This window comes from Phyllostomus discolor, chromosome 14 (genome assembly GCF_004126475.2).
Source record: "Phyllostomus discolor isolate MPI-MPIP mPhyDis1 chromosome 14, mPhyDis1.pri.v3, whole genome shotgun sequence".
Taxonomy (NCBI): Eukaryota; Metazoa; Chordata; class Mammalia; order Chiroptera; family Phyllostomidae; genus Phyllostomus; species Phyllostomus discolor.
In genome coordinates, this window is record NC_040916.2 from 15920606 (window position 1) to 15941951 (window position 21346).

A 21346-nucleotide genomic window follows, 5' to 3' on the forward strand; every position below is an offset into this window, starting at 1 on the left:
TCCCCCAAACAGCACCCGTGGTCTGAGGGCCTCGGGCTGCCAGCTGCCTTGTCCAGTATGTTGTATGGGAGGCCGTCTGGCAAGTGAATTCTGACCTGAGCGTTTTTCCTTCAATCAGTCTTGCAACTAATCCTTATCGAGTGCCCAGTGTGAACATCAGCGCATGTTTGCCCTGGCGGCCCTTGCCGTCTAAAAATATCTCACATTTTATTGCACTGCTTCCTCATAGCCCACAAACGAAAACACGCGAAAAGTTCAGGAGAGTTCCTGAACCTAGTGAGCGCTCCGTAAATGTGGGCTGTTACTCATTCATGGGTTTTAAAATATTTATTGAGGAGCTGCCGTGGGCCAGGCACTGTTCTAGGGCTGGAGGAACCGAGAAAACAAAATAGACCAAGTTCCCCTCTGTGTACACTTTGCTTTCCAGAGGGGAGACAGACCGGAAACACTCAGATCGTTTCTCAGTGAACCCCTAGAACCTTCCTGTGAGGTGAGATCTCTGTCCCCAACTATGCACGTGGAAACTAGGGCTCCGATGGAGTGAGGCTGGTCCCAGACCGGCTCACTATTGAGTAGCAGAGCAGGGCTTTGCAGAAACCTTCAGGTCCCTAATCCAGACAAAGCAGACGAGGGAGAGGACTGACTGGTACACGTAATTCACAGCCGGCCAGGGAGGAGGCCGCGCTGAGCCGGGCTTTGACCGACGGGAAGGTTGGGTTAAAAGGGTGGAAAGAAAGGGCTTAGGGGTTGGGAGAAGGCTGTGCAAGATCCACTGGTGGACACGAGACCTTTCGGGGAGATGGTTCTGAAATAAAAGGTTTCTCTTGGTCTCTATTTGGGAAGCTTTTGACTTTCCAGCAAGCTGGCAAAATCATTAAGTTTAATGATTACACATATTAGCTGCTCTCCAACAGTGTTTGCCTTTTAAATGAGCAAGGGTCAATATTTAACCCAAAGGAATGAAACTCTAAAGGGACACTAGGCACCAGAGATTGGCCAGTGAGAAAGGTGTCTTTTCTCTCTCTCTTGCTGCCCGTCTCAAAGCCCAGCATTCCACAGGCGGGCTCTCATTGGCCGGAGCCTGCGTTTTTCCAGCCAACCAGCTGTGGGCTGGCTGTTTCCTCCATCCACCGGCTATGGGAAAACAACCAAAGCAAATAAACAGAGGAAGAGCCTGGGGCACTGGCCACTCCAGAAGAAATCCCTGGGCTCCAGGACAAGTGGGGCCAAGACAAACATTTGGTTTTTCAGGCTCAGATGGTTTCTATCAGACAGTCCAGCTGCAGCCAGGAAGCCCGGTGGACACTTCCACCCCGGGGATTCGGTCCCCCACACCCTCAGGCTGAGGCTCCAGGCAAGGAGGCTCGGCAGCTACTGAAAAGATTCTGGTTCTCGTGTGAAAGGCGCTGTTGGCTTGGTTGTCAAGCTGTTGACTCTCGGAGTCTGGAATCCCCGGCCTTCCCACACTCCCAGTCAGATTGGGAATGGGGGTGGGGATGCTTTTCTCTGGGAAACCCCTCTGAAGCATCTTTCTTTTCTTTGCACTGAGAGGCATTCTGGGAATGTGTTCCCACCTTCTTGACTCTTAGCGCACTGGCCTCTGCCCAGCCTTCCCTCCAGAGAGGAGCAGGGCTAGGACCAAGGTGGAGGATGACTCATTACTGAGAGCGGTGGAACAGGCGTCAGAAGGCTGTCACCTGTGTGGCTTCTACCGGACACCCTCTCCCTGCATCTTTTTTAGTCCACTCAGAAGGATACCAAATACCATACCCCAGGGGGCGACATAGAGTAATGCACGGAGGTTTTAACGCATGATGTGCCTGGAGAAAAGATAAGAGTATATTTTCAAACCAAAAAACGTTTCAAGTCACTGACACGTGAGCCTTAACAATGGATCTAGAAGAGGTGTTGTTACCAGAAAGGGGACCTGGCCTGCAGCAGCTCTGCCTAAGGGTGTCTGGTCACGTGTGGGTTCTTGACTTCGTGCAGGGAAGATGTCACAGCATGAGCCCAGGTGAGTGTGAGAGCATGCTTATTAAAGCTGCAGACAGTGAAGCAAGGAAGGGCTTCGGGCAGAGGAAGCCACAGGAGAGAGCCCAGGTGGGGCTGCTCTGGCTCACTGAGAAGGCAGAGAAAAGGGCGCCTTGGAGAGAGTTCCTGGGGATCAGCTGGGACAAGCTGGCGCTGCCCACTGCTCCCCTGGTTGCAGGTCCCCTGGGGACTCTTGGCGTTGAGGAGGTGCGAGCCTGGCGGGGAAGAGAGGGGGAAGGGAAGGTGCAGGTGTGCTCCCGGGAGGGAGAGCGCATCCTGGGCCCTTCGTCGTGAGGGTTTTAAAACCTGGGAGTTTGTGGGGAGAATCTCAGTAGAATACTCCTCAGCTTTCCAGGTGCGCCCTCTCAGGGTCACAGTCTCCACTGATCGGTCAGCACCAGGACAGGGGGGGCCATTAGTCATTGCAGCTTCTCCTGGTGTCACCTACCTCGTTTGGCTGCTTTTCTGGGCCTGGAGCTGAAATACAACTGAGGCCTAGATGTCACCTCCAGGGAGGTGACCTTCTACATCTGGCTGCAGACTGCTGGCCAGCGTGTTCAGCCATCTGTCTCGGCTTCCCATTCTACTTGCCAAGGAGTTTTCCTGGTTTCTTCCTGTCCTGCCTCAGGGTGGCAGAAAAAGCCTTGAAAAGAGCCCAGGGTGGGTTCAAATTCACTTCCTGGCTGTGCGGCTTGGACTCGTTACTCCATCTCGCTGAGTCTCCGTTTTTCCTTCTGTGAAACGAGAACCGAGGCACATGTCTCAGAAGAGGGTTGATGTTAGGGTTACACGTAATAAAAAGTAAGGCTCCCAGGATTGTGCCTGGCACATAGCAGGTCCCTTAGTGAATGTTTCTTCCCCTCCTTATTGATGTTCCCTTGCTCATCCCCGAATCTCCTCATCTGGAGGAGAAACACACATGTGCCCAGGTAGCTCATGTGCTGCACCTTGGGAAGAGAGCACTGTTTGGGGGAGATGGGTAGGGCTCTGAACCCTGACCTAGGTCTCCGAGTGATCCCGCGGAGGGTCTTACCAGTCAGGCCTTCCTGGGTGAGGCAGTGTGAATTGGAATCTGTTGCTAATGCAAGTCAAGGCCTCTGTCTGAAATGCGCTAATGGTTTCTCTTTGGAATTGGGATGGAACCCCTTCTCGGTCATAATCTGGTCCTTGTCTACTTCTCCTCCCGCTCTGGGCTCCAGCTCCGCCTGGTTTCCTTACTGGAACAGGTCTTGTCACTCAGGGCCTTTGCACTCGCTGTGGCTTTGCTGGGAATACTCTTCGTCCAGGTGTCCCTATGCCTTCTCTTCTTGGCATTGAGGCTTCAGCTTGAAAGTCCTTTTGTTATACATTGAAGGCTCGGAACAGCCCTCCTAAGATGTGCTACTTTGGCATGTGGATTATTTTGAGGTAAAGGCAACTAAGACACCATGGACTCACAAGAAACTCTCCCTTAAGAGGATTTAAATTTGGAGCCTGGCCCATAATAAGAGTTACTACCAAAAATCACTTTCTAATACCTAGCTATGGGGCAGAGCAAACACTTAATTACTGAACATCTACTTTGTTGTTCTGTGAATGAACTGCTTCCCCTCTGAGCCCCAGGGTGCCTGACCTCATCCTTAGCTCGGAATGCCATGTGTACCTCATCTCACCTTTCTGTCCAGAGCCTCTCTTGTATGTGGGGTTCCCGTACATGAGTACGTAATTCAGTTTGGTTATTTTCTCTTGTCAATCTGTCTCATGTGGATTTAATTGCTAGACCAGCAGAAAGAGCCTAGAATGACAGAGGACAGTGTCTCCCTTCCCCACAATAGTCAGTAGTGTACTTAGCTCCGGCTAATGTTTTCTTATTTATATATTTATTTGTTCACGATCCACCCCTACTAGATAGTGAGCTCCGTGAGCACAGTACATGTGCCGCCTTTCCCAGCCGCAGCAGCGCAGTGCCCAGCTCACCAGACACACTCACTGCATATTTGTTGAATGAAAGAATGACCGGGTTCCTGGGAGCAGCTTGGTTGGAGGAGTTCAGCCTGTAAGGCAGTTTGCCTCCACCATGAGATGTGGCTTATGGGTAACTTTTGACAGTTGCCCATAAGACATTAGCCACTGCGAGATATTAGCCACTTAATAGTAACCTGCTTATCCTCCATGGCAATGCAGCTGAAACAAGCATTTGTGTAATGTCTCCCACCAGTTAGTGACTGATCTGAGAGATAAAGCCACATCTGTGTAGCTCAACCCTCTGTCCCGGAGAGGCGCCTGGCTGAGACCACAGGGCACCCTCCCACCCAAAGCATCCCTGAAATCCAGCAGGGCAGGTCTTGAAACTGAGCCTCCTCCAAGGATGATGGTGATAACTGCACATTCCCTCCAAGAGATTTGCCCCCGAGTCTCCCCCAGGGCCAAGTTGCTTCTGGCCTCAATGAGTCTCATATCTTACCCTCAGATTCCCCAAGTTTGGGGAAGCAGAATCCACCCTCCCTACCTGCTCTCCCCATCCCCAGCCCCACCTCCCCAGGGAGCCTCTGACCGGAAGATGAAAAGATACAGTCAACGCTGTGCTTGGGAGCAGGACCGATGTCACAGTCCCCCACCTCTGGGACATGACTCAGGCCAGAGCTACATGAGAGGGCCGCTGTGTGCTGGGGTCAGGGGAGAAAGGCACCCCGATCCCACCCACTGTGGTGTGGCACTGTGAGGTCACACTGGTCACTACCAGGAGAGGGACCTGTCACTCCAGAAGCACTGCTGCGTCAACCACTGAGCCACCCACCTCTCCGTCTCCAAAGCAAAGCCTACAGAGAGCCCTTTATGAAGACACAGGAAGCACCGGACCCCTGGTGCTGAGACAACAGCTCTATCCCAGGGCCAGGCACCCCCCATCCCGCCCCTCCCCCCCACAGGCTCCAGGGGCAGGGACAGCCCTAGCCACCCCGTGTTTCCTGAGGTCCCATGTCTACCCTAACCACCCCCATTTCCTGGGGCACAGGGGGGTGACCTCATGTTTGCCGGAATCCCCAGAGGTTCTCGTCCCGTGGATGACCTCATCCCAAGCCAAACCAGAATACAGGCAGCTTGGGCGGCTGCCTGAGTGCCTTAAAGCAACAACGTCCCCAAGGTGGGCGCACAGCAGAGGGATTAGGGAGCTTTGTAAGGAGAGAGGCTCCAGCCCACAGTAGACATGTTGTATCAAACTCTGTGGGGCGAGGTCTGAGGATCCATCTTCGATGTTGTTTTTCAAGTTCCCCAGTGATTCTGCTGACCAATCAGATGGAGTCTGGGAACCCGAAGCCTGTCTCTAGAGTCACTTCCTTGGGTCTCCAGAGCTCCCATGAGGCTCAGTGGGCTTCCCTCCATGACCACAGACCGGGAGGGTTCGTCGGCTAACGCCTATGTCAGGCTGCCAGAAGGAACACTGCAGGTGTCCACTTATCCAACAGAACCCGTGAGCCCCCAGGATGCACCGGGGCCTTTCCACCCGGGGACACGGCCGTGAAGAACACACGAAAATCCCTGCCCTCGTGGCGTTTCTCTATAGAGAAAGCAGAGACAAGACTGAGGTTAAAGGAAGAAAATGCACCTAGGGGCAGATGGAGATAAGTGCAGGAGGAAGGTGGAGCATAGAGGAGGGTAGGGGCCGGGAGGGCGTGGGGAGCCTGTGGGTCTGCGCACAGGGACGCAAGTCGCAACGGCGTGGCCAGAAGGTCTCACTGAGACGGTAGCATTTAAGGGAAGGGTTTTGAACTAAGGAGCAGCATAATCTGGCTTCTGTTTTAACATGGTCAGTCTGGCTGTTGGGAATAGACTGAAAAGGCGAGAGAGAAACAGGAGGACGGGAGCAATCCCCGTGAGAGACGGCAGAGGTGAAATAGGTACCTGTTGCTGCCAAGTTGGTGGCTCAAACCCACAGATTTATTCTCTCACATGCTGGAGGCCAGGCAACCACATGGGTTCATCGGGCCAAAGCTAAATTGTTGGCGGGGCTGTACTCCCTCCGGAGGTTCCGGGGAGGATCTGTTCCCTCGCGTTTGCAGCTTCTGGAGCCGCACTCCTTGCTTTCTGTGGCTCATGGCCCCTTCTTCTATGTTCAGGACCGACAGCCTAGCAACTTGGACTCTTTCTCTGTTCTGTCTTTGCATCATCTCCTCTCTTCTGTGTTAATGCTCCCTCTGCCTCCCTCTTGTAAAGGCACTTGTTATTGAATTAGGCCCCTCCCCCTAGATTATTCGGGATAATTTCCTTAAGTTTAATCACACCTGCAACGTTTCTTTTGCCTTATGGTTTACGGTCACTCGTAACCCAGGGATTCGGACCTGGATATCTTTGGGGGCCATGATCTAACCTGTCAGAGGAAGCTTAGACCAGGATAGAAGTGAAGAAATGGTTAGAAAGGAGCCGATTCTTGGATCCGTTTTGAAATCAGAGTCAATTGGGTCGCCCTGTAGATCGCATGGGGGGTGTGAGAGAGAGGGATCAAGGAGCATGCCAGGCTTCGGCCTCGGCAACAGTAAGAAGAGTTTCCATTCACTGAAATGAAAGGCTCTATTGGAAACCTTTTCAGGGGGGTGACTGATTAATGTCCGTCCGAAGGAGAAGGGGCTCGTGGACATACTGGGGCAAGTCCATCTGTCGCCTGTTTCTGGAAAAGGAAGACACCTCAAGCAGCGAGGCTCCGTCTGCTTGCCACCCAGCAACGAGCCGCCGGGCACCGTTGTTGATTGGGTGCTCAGATCATTAGTTCGTGAGTGGAAAGCAGCAGGTGCACTAATGTCACCCTCGGGCCATGCACCCCGGAGGCCTGACTGCCGTTCTGAGCATCGTTTCCACGCTTTAAACTAGAACGCTCTCTTTATGTGGCCCCGTGATGTCCCGCGTCACATCGGAAGCACCCAGCAAGTTCTCAGGCTCCAGCTGAAGGCAGGTGCCTCATTGTGCAGCTGCACCACTACCCTGAGACAGCAACGGGGCCGGGCAGCGGAGGGATCTCCTGTAAGTCCCCAGTCCCTCCGCCTCTTCTCCAGTCTTCCCTTTCCTGTCTCTGTCTCCGCCCTACAAATTCCCCTGGAGTTTTAATTCAGTACTTAGGTCACCAGTTCTCCAGCTTGGTTGAGTATCGCAATCCCTTGGGGAGTTCAAACAAACAAACAAACAAACAAGCAAACAAAACTGTTGATGCCCAGGTCCAATTCCCAGAGGTTCTGATTGGATTGATCTTGGGTGTGAGCTGGACTTTGGGAATTTTTTAAGCGCCTGAAGCGGTTCTACCGAGCCGCCCAGCCTGAGAGCCAGTGAGCTCGGTTACGGTCTGAGTAGGGACTCCCGGGGCAGCATTCTAAAAGCAGGAGGGCCTGGCTCCATCTCCAACTCCCTGCCCCGCCCCGCCCCGCCCCAGCATTCCTGGTTTATAGGGCAACAGCTCCAGGCCAGGTTATCGGATCTGAGCACCGGCAATCTGTGTGGCCTGCGGTGCAATGCTCTAATTTTCCAAAAGGCATGATCCCGAGGGGGCTCTGATATTCTATACCTGCCTTTGACTTCTCTCCACAGCTTCCCTCTTAGGGCACCTTCAGCCGACTTTTTATTTCAGCAACATCAGAGCTCCAGCTGCAACTCGAGCTCCACTTGTACGCAATGGCAGAAGTAGGGTAAAGGGGGTGGAAGTGCCCAAGGGCTCGCGTGCACGCACGCACTCCTGCGCAGGCGCACAAACATAATCAGCGAAATCAGAAGTGGAATTCTGCTGGCACAGAAATCCTCTGGAGAAGCAGCTCCTGCGGTGCTCCATAAAGTCTCACTAGTTTGTGTCACTAGTGTGGGGCATTATGAGGAGAAACCTGTGGCCCTCGCTGCCAGACCAGGTCTTGCTCAAGGAGCTGCCTTGCCTGGAAGCAGCTGCCTCCCTCGCCCCGCCCCCTCCATCGGGGATCCGTAATTGGCAAGATCTAAAGAACACTATGCCCAGGCTAGAGCCCAGTCTCCAAGTGCCACCCCTTTCAGCCTCTTTGAAAAGGAAAATTGGCACGCGTTTGCAGAAAGCAGCTTGGTAATGTGTCTCAAGAGCTTGAAATATGTTCAAGTCACATCCTTTCATCTAATTGGTTTACCTCTTATCCTGGAGAAATCACCAGAGATGGGGCTGAAGATTTATGTACAAAGATCTTCAACGAAGTGTGATGTATAACTGCAGAAACCCAGAAGTCACTGCACGCTTTCTGTAGCACCAGATTGGTTTAACACACCATGCGGTATCACAGAATAGCCTGACAATAAAATGCACAAGGGGCTAAAACTTAACCTTTTCAAATGATTTTAATGATGTGAGAAAATGCTCAGCATATAATGTTTAATTAAAAATGCTGGTAACATGATTTATTTTTCAGTTTCATCCAAATATGGGTGTAAGATCCATGTACACTTCTTTGTAGAGAGGAAGGCACTGGGCAGAAATTGACTATGGTTATATTAGTGGTTCTCTGGGTGGTGTGGTTCTTTCTGACTGACTTTTTTTCTGAGTTTCCCAAGCTTGTATCATATCTATAATCAGGAAAATTTTTTTTTAAAAGGTTACTTTTTTTTAATGAAAAGGTTTCATTTTCCATGATGGCAGCAAACTCATATCAGAGGCTGATCTCAGAAGCGCCCCCACTATAACCTTCCTCCACTACTCTGCAAACACGATGCATTACAAGTTCAGGGTGCCTCTGAGACCCACTGTGGCTTGGACCTGGGTGAGCAAGGGCACATTTTGGCCCCTCTCAGTAGCCCCCCGCGGGCTGGGGTTTTCCTTGCTGGCCAATGGGATCTGTGTCGCCATGAGGCTGTCCACCAATGAGGACTATGTGTCACTCACACTGTTCTTCGGCATTGCGAACTTAGCAGGAGCCTCGGGCCAATAGGAGAGACCTTGCACAGACACGCAGAAGCACGTTTATTCGTTCAGTCTGGAAGTATTTATCACGCATCTTCTGTGTGCCAGGCAAAGTTCTCACTCGTTCCTCTGACACTGTTAGGAGTTATTACTTGAAAGAGGTGCCTCATAGGGCTAAGAAGGCACGCGCAGGACTAAAGGGTAGGACCAAGAAGGCAGTAAGTCTACAGCTTGGGGTTCCACACGGACGAGAGCTCCGCCCTGCTAAGTAGTTGCTGAGTAAGTTGGAGCCATGATTTCACAAAGGGTGCCCCCCCCGCCATGTTCTTCAGATGGAGGTGATTGTTGGGGACTTTGGGATCGTGGTGGTGCCCCGGGACGCAGCCGACACAGACCGAATCATGAACCACTCCTCGATACTCCGCAAATACAAAGTGAGTTCTCCCTTTCCCAGCTGGGGTAGCCCTGTGGTGTGGCCCTTCTCGGAGAAGCCTGAGCTGGGGGGGAGGGGGCCGGCAACCCACTCTCTCTCCTCTGTCCCCAGAACAACATCCTGGTGGTGAAGGATGACGTCAACCACCCCATGTCTGTCGTCAGCTCCACCAAGAGCAGGTACGTTTGACTCATCGTATGAGCAGAGAATGGGAAGCAGCCAGACCAAGCCCAGAGCGAAACTGTTCAGCAGCCGAAGTGCGTCCCCGGAGCCCTTTTGTACCCGGTGGTGCCTTCCCTCCGCAGCGCCCCCGGGCTTGGGAGGAGGGCCTCAGGGAAGGGCACCTTCTTCTCTGGCAGGCTCCTGGAGGAAAGAAAGGAAATGATGAATCCTAGGAGCCCCGATGAGACTCACCTTCCCAAGACCACGGCACAGAGAAGCACAAAGGAATGAAATGAGAAAGCTAGTATTAAAATGCATACTGTGTGCTCAGGCTATTCCAAGTGCTTTTCGTAGTGAGTCATTTAATCCTCATAATAACTGAGATGGGTACTACCCTCAGTTTCTAGAAGAGAAAACTAAAGACCAGATGGGCTTACATAGCTTGCCCAAGGTCCCTCAGCTAGGAAGGGGCAGAGCCAGGACGAAATGGAGTCACCGGGATGAGGGAGGGACTGTGGGGGCAAGAGGGAGTTTCCTGCTAGGGGTTCCACTCACTGGGCCTAAGCAAAGGCTGGTGATGGGTGTGGGGCAAGCCTTTGCCCTGAAAGAGAGTGGGCGGACCAGTCCTGGCCTCGGGGAAGGCTGCCTGCCTGATCACCACCTCTCCTCCTCCAGGCTGGCCCTGCAGCACGGGGACGGCCATGTGGTGGACTACCTGTCCCAGCCCGTCATTGACTACATTCTCAAGAGCCAGCTGTACATCAACGCCTCGGGCTAGCGGCCGCACAGCCCCCTGCTCCACGCTCCCCTTGTCCTCCGCCAACACACTGGCCCCTCCGGTCTCCGTCAGCCCCCTGTTTCTCGCCTGCCTCTCTGTTTCTCCATCGCCTCATCTTGACTGTTCTCCCCCTGCACCCCCCACAGTGTGGGGACCCGCAGGGCGCCACGGCGTCCCTTGTTCCGCAGTCATCTTTGGACAAACTTTCCTCTAGTTTCCGGGTTGGGGGTGGGTGAGGGAATGGGGGTGGGACTCGGGGGGAAGTGCAGTCCTTGGAGATGTGCTGGTGTCCATCTCCCAGCATGCTCTAGGGAGTGGCTCTGGTGCCCATCCTCCCAGCATGCTCTGGGGAGGCGGCTCTGGCTCTCGCCTTCCCAGCATGCCCTTTACCACAAAGGGCTATTTTTTTTTTCTTTTTTGTTTTTTTGTTTGTTTCATTTGATTTCGATTCTTGTTGTTCACGCCTCAGAGAACTTGGATGGAATCAGTGTCCGCAGTTCTTTACGTTTGTAGCCTCGATGCAGTCCTGCGGGGTCACTTCCCCGCGATAGGAGGCCATGGCCAGCCTCGGCACAGCAAGTGCACAGGGGCCACGAAGGCCAAGCCACCTCCACTTTCCCTCCACCCTCCACCCTCCTACCTACTCACCCCTCACTTTCCCTCCAACAGCAACAGCAGCAGCAGCAGCAGCAGTCTGGGGTCAAGTGTGAGACTTTCAAGTTCTGAAACTGGGGAGGCATGTCTGGGAACAGTAGGGTTTCTTAGAAGAATTTGAGTCCATTTCCTGAGTTTCAGAAGACCCTTTTTCCGAGGCTCTGGGCCTGGGCCCCCACAGAGCCAGCCCATCCCCTCCTCCTGTCCAGTTCACATCTCTGGGCTGTGACTGATGGCGGGGTGTAGGTTCCCTGCCAGCCAGGCATTTCCAGGGATCCTTCGGGTCACCGTCTCAGCCAGCGGTGGCCATACCTAGCTGCATTCCTGTATTTGAGAGGAACCCCACGTGCAAGACCAAGTCCTAGTAATGCAGTCGTTTCTGAAGTCAAACATGCTAGGGATTCACTCATCCTTAGAGATCCGTGCTAATTGCAATTATTTGTTGCCTGTTTAGTCGGGACTTGTCTGTGTCATAAGGTGAGTCCAGGATGACGCAGGGGAGAGCAGTTTGTTGCCCTGATTGAAACCGATGATCCCCACCCCCTTGAACTGCGGTGACACAGGCAGTGCCCTCACGAGGTCCGGGCTTTCTTGAGAAGCAGGGCTGGGCCTTGTTTCGGAGGCTGGGCTTATCTCCTGCTGGGCCCTGCAGCCCCGTCACTGCCTGAGGGGACCTGCCTGGCCGGGGAGTGAGCTCCCGGAATGAGGGTCGTGAGGGATGTTGAGAGACCGTGAGGGACATTGTGAGCCACTGCGGTTTCACCCCTTTTCTCCCTAACTCCCCACCTCCCTCCACTGTCCCTGGAAACAGTATTGACAGATTCCGTTCCAGTTGTTCAGGGCCCACGCGTGTCCTACCTGGAGAGCCAGAAGGAAATTATTCTCTCATGCTGTGTGTCTCACCCAGCCTCTGGCTCGTGGGTTTGCAGGTGTTTTTGAGGAATGGTCCCCGAGCAGCAGGACAATTTTATCAAAAGCTAGTACCAGCTATGGCCCAGGAGGGGTTGGGTGGGATCTAACACCGGGAACAACCGTCTTCACCACACACGTCACGTGTGCCACCTCCTTGGGTCACCCCCCGGGAAGGAACCGGGGTCAGCAGAAGAGCACGGGCAGGGCAGCTCCCAGGAGGGTGTGATGCCACTTGGGTTATGGAAATAGTGTGCAGAGGAAGGGGGGAAGATTCTGCTCTCGGGTCTCGGTGTTTGGCTAAGGGTCACGGATTCATAAATGAAAAGAACTTTAGAGATGCGTTGATTCCACATTCTCCTTTACAAGATGAGGGAGCAGAGGGCCCCTGAGTTAAATGGCTGGTCCCAAGTCCCAGCAAGTTCGGAGCCCAGCAAAAAGATACCATTTCCCTGACCCCTAGTATCACATCCGGGGCTTCTGCTCCTCCGGTTCCCGTGATATTGACCAGCTAATATGTGGTTTCTGTGCTCGTCTCAGCTTTGCCTGGCATCTTGCTCTTAAAGTATATCTGGCCCAGGCGCCTCCTATATATATGGCTTTGTCTGTGGCAGTCCTGGGGACAAATGTGATGGTGAGGAAGGCCGGAGCTGGGTTTCCCTTAGAAGTCAAGAAATCTCAGCAGCTTGGAGGAAATCCTAGAAAGTGACTCTCTGAATCCAAGAAAGGGGTGCTTTGTGGAAGGCTAAGAAAGACCCAGAATGCTGAAGGTGAGACTAGTGTTGGGGCAGAAAGACAGAAGAGCCTTTGTCTAGGCGAAGAAACAAAGGAACAGCGGGCACTGGGTTCCCTGGGAGAGCACGGCGGCAGCCTCAGGGACCTGGAGCTCGTGGGGAGTGTTTGTCGTGAGGATCCACCTGAGCAGATCTGAGAAAGACAGGGTGTCTTCGGGGTCTCCAGTCCACTCTGCTACTCTGCTGGACCTTGTGGTCAAGCCCCACTTAGCCCACAGCCCACGAGGGAACTGGGCCGCGCCACGCACTCAGTGTGGGGCTGGGAAGGCCCAGAGGAAGGGAGAGGAGAAAGACAGGGGCAGTAGAAGCAGAGTTCTAGGAAAGAAGTGGGGTGGCTCTTGGTACATCACAGGGAGCGTGTTGTAGCAGCTTTCCTTTCGGACGAGGAAAAGGGAAGCGAGTCTCCTTCTGGGTAGATCTGCCCATCCCCCATCCTGGACCATTCTTCCAGTTTGCTAGGGGGAGGTCCGAACCGCTCTCAGTCCAGGGCAGGACACTGTGACCCAGCCAGAAAGAGGATTCAGAGTTTGAAGTAGTGCCCCAGGTGCCCAGAGGCTAACCCCCAGGCCCTGGCTCCCCCTCTGGGCCCTGCCCCTTCCTACAAAGCCCAACCCAAGGCCGGCCTGGCTCAGGGATTGTGGGAAATGCGTGGGCTGGAGTGATCACACCAAGGGGGGTCTGGAGCTGAGCCTTCTGCCCACCAATAAAAAAGTCCCTCCCGTTTTTTCTGAAAGTGGCTGAGATAAGTGAGAACAGGCTGAGGGAAAAACCCTTTGAAGTGTCAAGGACTGTCTCTTCAAGGAATGGCCCTCAGGGGCAGTCTGCTGCTAGCTGGTACCTCATATGCCACCCCCTACCCCCCGGCAGCCTCTCTTGCTTTCATTTTCCTGAATGTACAGAGGAACAGGGGCGGGAAGTCTCCTACTGAAGTGCCTGATACCCAGAGCTAGAGCTTCTAGAGACACCATCCTTCCTGTCTCAGCCCGACCTACCTTTCCCCAGCATTCTCGGGTCTCAGGCTCCAGCTTCTCAAAAAGAATAAAAGAATTTGCTGTTGTACTTAAGTAGAAAGCGAGACTCAATAATCAACCTACAGCAAAGGGCAGGGAATTACAGGGAAAAACGGCTTGTATCTTAACAGCCCGAATCTATTCATCCAAACTACACACACACTCTTTAGCGGACTAAGACAGAGAAGCATGTTACGTTTCATTCATCAGAAGAGTGATGCAAACGTCAATCCAAGGAATAGGAAAAGCTCAGGATCTCTCCCACGGCTACTGCAGGAAGGTCGACAGAGGAGGTGGAAAGGCTGGAAACAGGGACCAGTTTGTAGCTCATCCAATTAGGACACCTGAGGAGTAGCATTGAGGAAATGCTGGTGGAGATGCTGTGTCGAATTTGCCCAGTCTGCACCTCCCTAGAGCTGCTCGGTGACCTGGGCAGGTCACGTGGTTTCCCCGTCACGTAAGTCTGGAGTGTCCTACTAACCTGTTCCAATCAGGGCTGAGTCACGCTCTTCCCTCTCAGTCCCAGGGTCCAGAGCGCCACTTGATCTGGGAAGTCTTAAGGATTGGCGTGGGGAGGGGGAAGCTTTTTTTAAACCACTTTTTGGTCACTCAAGCTGCCATTTTAAGAGTAAGATTTGCTTTCCGGAAACCAATTCATTCAATAAAAACTACATTCGAGTTGCAACACCATTTCACAGTGAGATATTTTGAGTAAAATTTTGTTGCTTAGACTAGTCAGATGAAAGTTTTATCAGCAATGTTACAATTATGTTAATAAATTATACAATGCTACTAGAGCCTCGTGTCCTGGTCTAGAATCTTCTCTGTGGGCTGTGGAATTGATCTCTTTTTCTTCATAGGCCTATGAGACAGGAGGCAACAGTTGTAAAAAGTTCTTAGAGCAGGAGATTCCTTCTGCCTGGTTTAGCTGATGACGTGTGTGTGAGTATGAACATATATGCGACACACGTAAGGATCATAAGCAGGGAAGAAAAATTAGCAATTTTGTGAATTGTGCCTAAGTTTTCTCAGTTAAAAAAAATAACAAATCTTATAGAGTCCACCTAATCTGCATAGTCTGGTATTGGTTAGCTTTGGCTCCTTAATAAAATTAGGTCTTTACAAAATAAAAATATATTTCTGAAAACTAAAAACCTGAATAACTTTTTTGGCATAAAAGATCTTAAGCAAGACCAATTATGAAACTCATACATTGTTTTGGCAAGGTAAAAAAAGCAAAAAAATTATTAATTGTTCAGTCCTGCAGTAACTGTTAGTTTTTATGTCATTTTTAGTTGTGATGTACACAATGTATTATTGGTTTAAGTCTAAACGGTGATGGTCACTAGCTCATATCAGGTGTGATTCAAAAGGTGAAATAGCAATTTCCTGTGAGCCCAGCTCATTTAAGGCTTAGCTACTTGTTTGTCAGATTAGTTGTGGGTTTTTTTAATAAATCATTTTAGTACTTAGTATTTTTTGCTGTTGTTGATGAAAAGTGGGGTTAGCAGGCTCTGTGTGTACCTGTGCGGGTTTGTTGGCCCAGGAGGCTCGAAATGCCGCATAAATGGATTCCTTGTCTTTATGTTTGCTATTCTGGCACAAAGCCGAACACTTACTTGTTCCTCTGTCCTGAAAGTATATCATGATGAGAACTTGTTTAAAATGAGGTATAAACACTGTTTTAATATGCTAACTTTTGTGAGCTTATCGAATATACGTGCTAAATGTCAATGAACATATGCATGCATACACATTTCTTCCTTTATGACCCCTACGTAGATCTTCGAATTTTCTAGGACATTTCATGTAGGCCATGGTATGACAAAAGCAGAGAGAGGCATCTAATATCTGCTTCTCGGGAGGGAAAACTGGACCACAGCAAGAAGCCAAAACATTCCACAACCACAAAAACGTTAAAAGAAGACACAATAAACATATTCCTGGTCCTTGAGACTTGTTCCAAACATTGGACATTTTCCTACCCTTGTCTCCGGCCTCCCAAGAATACTGAAAGGAAAATGCATCCCAGGGTAAGATAAAAAATACATCTGCTAGGAGGTCCTAGTCTGTGGGCAGTTTCGTTTCTACCCCCATCTTCCCACAGAAATCCCCATGAGTCAAAGTAGAGGATGAGGTCCACAATCGCCTACCATCGGCACAATTAGTCAGCAAACTCTCAGAGGAGTATGACAAAGTTTTTATCACAGACTGTAAACACTGATGACACACTGGAAGAAAGGCTCCCTTAGGGTGGCAGGGTCCGTTCGAGACGGGCAACAGAGACTAAGTCGTGGGTGGGCTACCTATGAGTCACATGCCCTTCCTCTGTCCTTAGGGTCAACTTCTGAGAACCTCAGGAGTAAACGAATCATTTCTAAACCAAAGGAGTCACATGAGTCACTCTCCTATTGTCATCTTTCCCCAGGGAAGATGTTCTTAGACTCTCTTAGCAACCTGTCCCGCTGAGGAATCCGTTTGGGATTGCATGTACCTTGGTAGTTAACCAGCAGATCCCTCCCAAAGCTCCCTGGTGCACGTGCCGCCTCACCGTATATGCAGCAGAGATGGAGAGCCGATCACTGACGATGCCCTCGCCCCTTTCCTAGTGTCGAATTGTCCCCAAGAAGTGGTTTTCTGCAAATGACCATGTTCCCCAGGCCCCTTGCAAGTTAGATGTGGTCTAGACCACGGAATGCAGGCATGGCCCACAAAAACCTTCCGCGTGTCTCTCTCCCACGTCTTCTTTCCCTGCCACCCACTGGAAAGATAATTCCCAGGGAAACCCCAAAAGTCACAGATTATACATGGCAGGGCCTCTGCAGGGACCACGTGGAGGGCCACCCTGCCAACCTGCTCCGCATTCAGCACATCACGGGAGCAAGAAAAAAACATCTCCTGCGTTTGAGTTATGCACACGTTTAGGTCGATAATTGAATTAATACATCTACATTTTCTAGGCGCTAGTTAACTAAAGGAAGAGAGCTGTAGGACATGTGATTGAGTCTGTCGAGACTGGATTGTAAGTTCACTTCCACAGAAGGTAAAGCAACGAGATCAGATGCATCAGTGTTTGGCAGGTGGGGAGGGTTGGTGTGGATGGGGCAGCCCCACGGGCAGATGGCCAGTTCAGGATCTGAATTTATTGTATGTCTATGTATTAGAAAGCATGGGCAATGTACCACAAGCTACTGATTTTTTTTCCTTTTATTTTATAGCTGATAAAAAAGACAACAATATTCATTACAACCGCCACCTTGCTCAGGGCGTTCCAGAAATAAGTCCTCCTTCATGCCTAGGAGACAGCACCAATTACATCTCAAAAGGTTCTCTCGGGGTTGCAGGGGGCCAGGCCAGTTGCTCAGCAAAAGGATTGAAAATGCTAACTCTACGAGTCCCTGCTCCTTCCGTGGCATTTTTGTTCCCGCTGTTCTGGAACCTCCACCTCAGGCTTCAGGTTTAACAGATTAGAAACTGACCACAGGCATCTAGGAATTATTTTTACTTGAAACATGTCCACGAAAAGCTGAGGATGCACAGGGGGTGAGGTGGAACTCCAGCCTTCCTAGCTGGGGGCGGGCGGGGGTGTGGGGGGTGGGGGAGCGCCTCTGGTCTTCCCAGCAATCCCCACTGGCCTTACCATGACTCAACAGTCTGTTGCAATAGGTTGTGGAAAGGGGCAGAGTGACCGCTGGAATGCAAAGACATGTGCACAGCCCAGAAGCCGTCTCAGCTTTGCCAAGACCCAACTGCCCCCACGGGAGTGTCTTGCAACATATGTTCTGTTGAGAACAGAGGTTGCAGACCAGCGGGTTTGCAATAAACACCATGTGTGACGACCGGGAATTGTAAGTTAACATGTCATTTTTTAATGTGTGTCTTCCTCACTGGACAATCAACTCTATGAGGGCAGACCCTATGTCACCAATGTCCCCCAACCCCTGTCACACAGGAGGTACTTAATAAATATATGTAAGGATGGATGGATGATGGATGGATGGAAGGAGGAACGGAAGGATGAGATGCTACCCAGCTCAAGTGTGAGCAGGAACATTCTCTTCCATAGGGCGAGAGAGAGGATGAGATAAAACACATGGTGGCAAATAGTTCTGAGTGTTTGAAAAGTGGGACTGAATTTGGACTAATAAATCTTCTAGACAATACTGTACTTCTTTCATTGCCCAAGCCACATTTTCTACCACTTGGAAACCCAAAAGTGAGCTCCCGATGGTCGCTGGGCCGGGAGAGAATGCAGGAGGGATGACGCCGTGGCACCCCCAGAGGCAGGACGGCCCTCTGGGGCCCAGGAGAGCTCGAAGGCAGCAGGGCGCCAGCGGGCACCGCGGCTCCAATGGGCCATGCAGCTCCTCGCTCCCTCACTGCTCGCTCCTTCCAGCTTTAAAGGGAGCGCGCGCTTATGTGCTGGGTGTAAGTGGAAGGAACGTTGACTAACGGGAACACTGGACATTGCGTGTCAATAGTATTTTACTGGCCGTGGGGGGACTTGACTTCACTCTCTGCTGACATGAGGAAGAATTTTATGCGTGGACAATATTAAAACATTTTCCTCTGGTCACATGACTCAAAGAATGAGCTGACTGTCACGCGGCAGCACTCGTCCATGCTCCAGGACTCGGTCCGTGACTGTCCTGCAGCAATCATCTGCCCGGAGACTTTGTCCTTCCATCCAGTCTATCCCTTGGGGTCCAGGCCCTTGACCGGCCTCCAATTCAATGCTATTTGCCTTGAGTTGCCCAGCACCAAGAAGCAAATAGCATCACATTGGAGCAACGAGACATCTGTCTGGCCAGGGTCTCGGGGGTGGGATCAGTTTCGGTTGACCTGAGCACGCCTGTGCAACACGTTCCAATGTCCACGTCCCACCCCACCCGTGTGAGAGAGCTCCTGAGCCACGGGGTGTGTACCCCAAGAACCTCCGTTGAGAAATCTGTACGGCAGCCTCAGTGTTGCTCAAGCGCCTGGGTGTTGTAGCAGCCTGGGGGCAGGTTGTCCCTGATGTTCTCCAAGTTCTTGACGTCAGCCAGAATCCCGTCTATGCTGGTCTCCAGCACATGGAGGTGGTCCCTCTGTCGGCGCGCCCTCTCTTCCAGCTCTGACATCAGGGGCCGCAGCTGGCTGTTGATCTGAGTCTTGGCTCTGGAGAGCTTCTGCTCCAATAAAATCAGCCCCTCTTCGTTCACACTGCCGGGCTGGTCTGTCGGGGAGAGGGAGGAAGGAGTTCACAGAAGTGCTGTGCTCGGATTTCCCGACACACACCTGAGCCCTCTATACCCTTAACTGACTCCTCTCTCCCCCGCCTGGAGCAAACAACATGCCAGGCATTTTTAAAAGGCTGAGCTCACCCTAGAATCAGAATCGACCCCAGATTAAGCTTTCGGAGCCGCCCTTAGGCAATATCTCGCTGTTTCCCATTGGAGAACCTTCAGGAACTGGCTGGGCTTCAGACTCTGTGGGGGCCATGATATGCTTTGCTATTTGGAGGATGGATCACAGCTGTTAGGAAAGGATGCAAGGTTTCATTCTGGCCCGAAACAGTGGGGATCTAGCTAGATACTGGTTTATTTCCAAAATGAAACGGAGTTATATTTGTTCAGGTACGTTTTACCCAGAAGCTAAGGGTGTCAAACTCATCTTCCCCGGGGGCCACATCAGCTTCTCGGTTGCCTTCAAAGGGCTAAATGTCATTTCACCTCCTCAACAGTTAAGAAGTAGTTACATTTATACAGTCCTAAAATTATTTTGGCCCTGTGAAGGCAACCATGAAGCCGATGTGGACCCCAGTGAGAATGAATTTGACACCCCTGCCATAAGCCATCTAAAACTGATTATCGGCAAGAAGAGCACCGGGCCAGACTCATTTGGTTTGAAGAGGTTTGAGCAGCCCTTGGTTAATTCAAAGTCAAGGTCAGGTGGCCTCACCTACCTAAGCTGGACGACAGCATTTGATGGCATGAGTTTATTGTACCGAGAGCAATTAGAATGCCGTTTGCCCAAGGCTGGAGAGAGCTGATAGAGTAGAATCCCTACCACGACAAAAATGGGTCAGTCTTTGCCCTGGGGGCCGGGGAGAGTGCGAGAATCTAGGGCCCCATGGCACGGAGGGAGAGTTAAGGCAGCGTGGGGACGAAGTCACTGTGTCCGTGGTGGGGCGGGGCGTGCGGGCAGCATGAGCGGCTCCAGCGCAGCAGGAGCGCGGGAGACTGAGAGACCGTGAGACCGCGGCTCGAACGCTGCCTCCGCAAATAACTGTGGGACCTGGGGGGCCGTACTAACGTCGCTGCGCCTCAGTGTGTGCGCGGGTGAGATAAAATAATAAAAACAGTAAAACCCACCTCACAGGACCACGAGAAGACTAGAATGATGGTATACCGTAACAACACCCGGCGTCGGGCCTGGCGCACAGTAAAAGTTGAATAGTTCGCCTCTATCCCTCTCTCCGCACGCTCCTGTTTCCTCTCTAAAGGCCCTCCTGGTTTCAGCACTTTTCCCAGAACACTAAGCGAAGCTGCTGAAATCCTGGCTGGGTCGTGTGTTTTACCCTTGGAGGGTGTTTTGCTTGCACCTTGGGGCACACTGGAGCACGCAGCAGGCCCGTTCGTGCAGCAACCCAGGCGGCACCGATCTCCCAGGGTGGTGGGTGGTGCTCCGCAGACAACTCGGGTTTTGAAGTTGTTTTTTTTGAATGGAAGCAGGAGAAGCGAGCCTTTTCCTGAAGGTGGCCGGGGTGGAGGACCAGGGTGGTTCCTGGCCTGCTGGAGTCCAGGCTTGATCAAACAGGCCAACTGCGGGCCCGATACCGGTTCTACCTAAGTCTAGAATTCTAACTCACGTCGGTTTTCTCCGGGAGGGATCCCGTGGAGAAGGCTCAGCTGCTGGCACTCTGTGCCGTCTATTTTACCCTAAAACTCTGCACTATCACATGGACCTCCCCCCTGATGTCATCTGCCAGGCAGCTCCAGTCTCCACAGCGGGTTGCGTGCAGGTTTAACCGTGGTTTGGGGAGGGATGCTGAGCAGAATCCACACGTGATTCTCGCCCCTCACCACTTCCACTGCTTCAGAGAAGGCTCCGTCACCTCTCCCCAATTCCTTCCCCAACCTCCTAAAAACAGTCCCACCCTGCTTTTCGTCTAACCAACCTTCAAGCTCTCCTCTACACGCTTCCCCAGGGACCTGTCTGAAATAGACAGTGATGATGTTATTCCCCAGCTTAAAGCTGTCCACTGGCTCCCCAGGATCAAGGCCAGAATCCTTAGCAGGACTGTCAAGCGACCCAATCTGCCCTTTAGCTCTGAAGTTCAAACCCTGCCTCTACAACGTACTCCATGTTCTGCAGGACGTAATTACCCACCTGAGAGACGTGCTAACACAGAGTGCAGGACATGTGAAGTAGCCTGCCCGAAGCATCAGGGCCTGGAAACCGAGCAAACTTCCTGATGCCTACCCTTAAGGAAAGCGGAGGCCCCCATTCGCCAGGACGAGGCCTGGTTCAATTTCCAGGAAAGGGCCTCGAGCGTGGGGCTGGACGCTGGTGGGTACTCCACCTACCTATTATGTGTAGGATGCTGTCCAAGGTGTCGAGCGTGTCTTGGATCGTAACTCCGGCGTTCTTGGCTCTGTTGTCAACCCTTTGAGCTTCCGAAATCACCTGAGGAAAATACACACAGACTCATCTTGAGAGGGC

At 52.0% G+C, this 21346-nt stretch overlaps 2 protein-coding genes across 2 annotated transcripts in view; one reads left to right on the top strand and one right to left on the bottom strand.

Annotated features, from left to right (window-relative positions):
- The window catches only part of NMNAT2 (nicotinamide nucleotide adenylyltransferase 2), a 113216-nt gene extending 98339 nt beyond the window's left edge, over window positions 1-14877 (top strand). Inside the window, exons 9-11 of the mRNA XM_028530724.2 lie at window positions 9235-9336; window positions 9447-9514; window positions 10173-14877. Of these exons, the coding sequence (XP_028386525.1) occupies window positions 9235-9336; window positions 9447-9514; window positions 10173-10275 (273 nt within the window). The 3' untranslated portion in view covers window positions 10276-14877. The remainder of the gene's footprint in view (window positions 1-9234; window positions 9337-9446; window positions 9515-10172) is intronic.
- A 1954-nt stretch (window positions 14878-16831) lies between these two features.
- LAMC2 (laminin subunit gamma 2) overlaps window positions 16832-21346 on the bottom strand; it is a 54861-nt gene continuing 50346 nt past the window's right edge. Inside the window, exons 23-24 of the mRNA XM_028530800.2 lie at window positions 21211-21310; window positions 16832-18857 (exon numbers count right to left, since the gene is read on the bottom strand). Coding sequence (XP_028386601.1) covers window positions 18604-18857; window positions 21211-21310 — 354 coding nt within the window. The 3' untranslated portion in view covers window positions 16832-18603. The remainder of the gene's footprint in view (window positions 18858-21210; window positions 21311-21346) is intronic.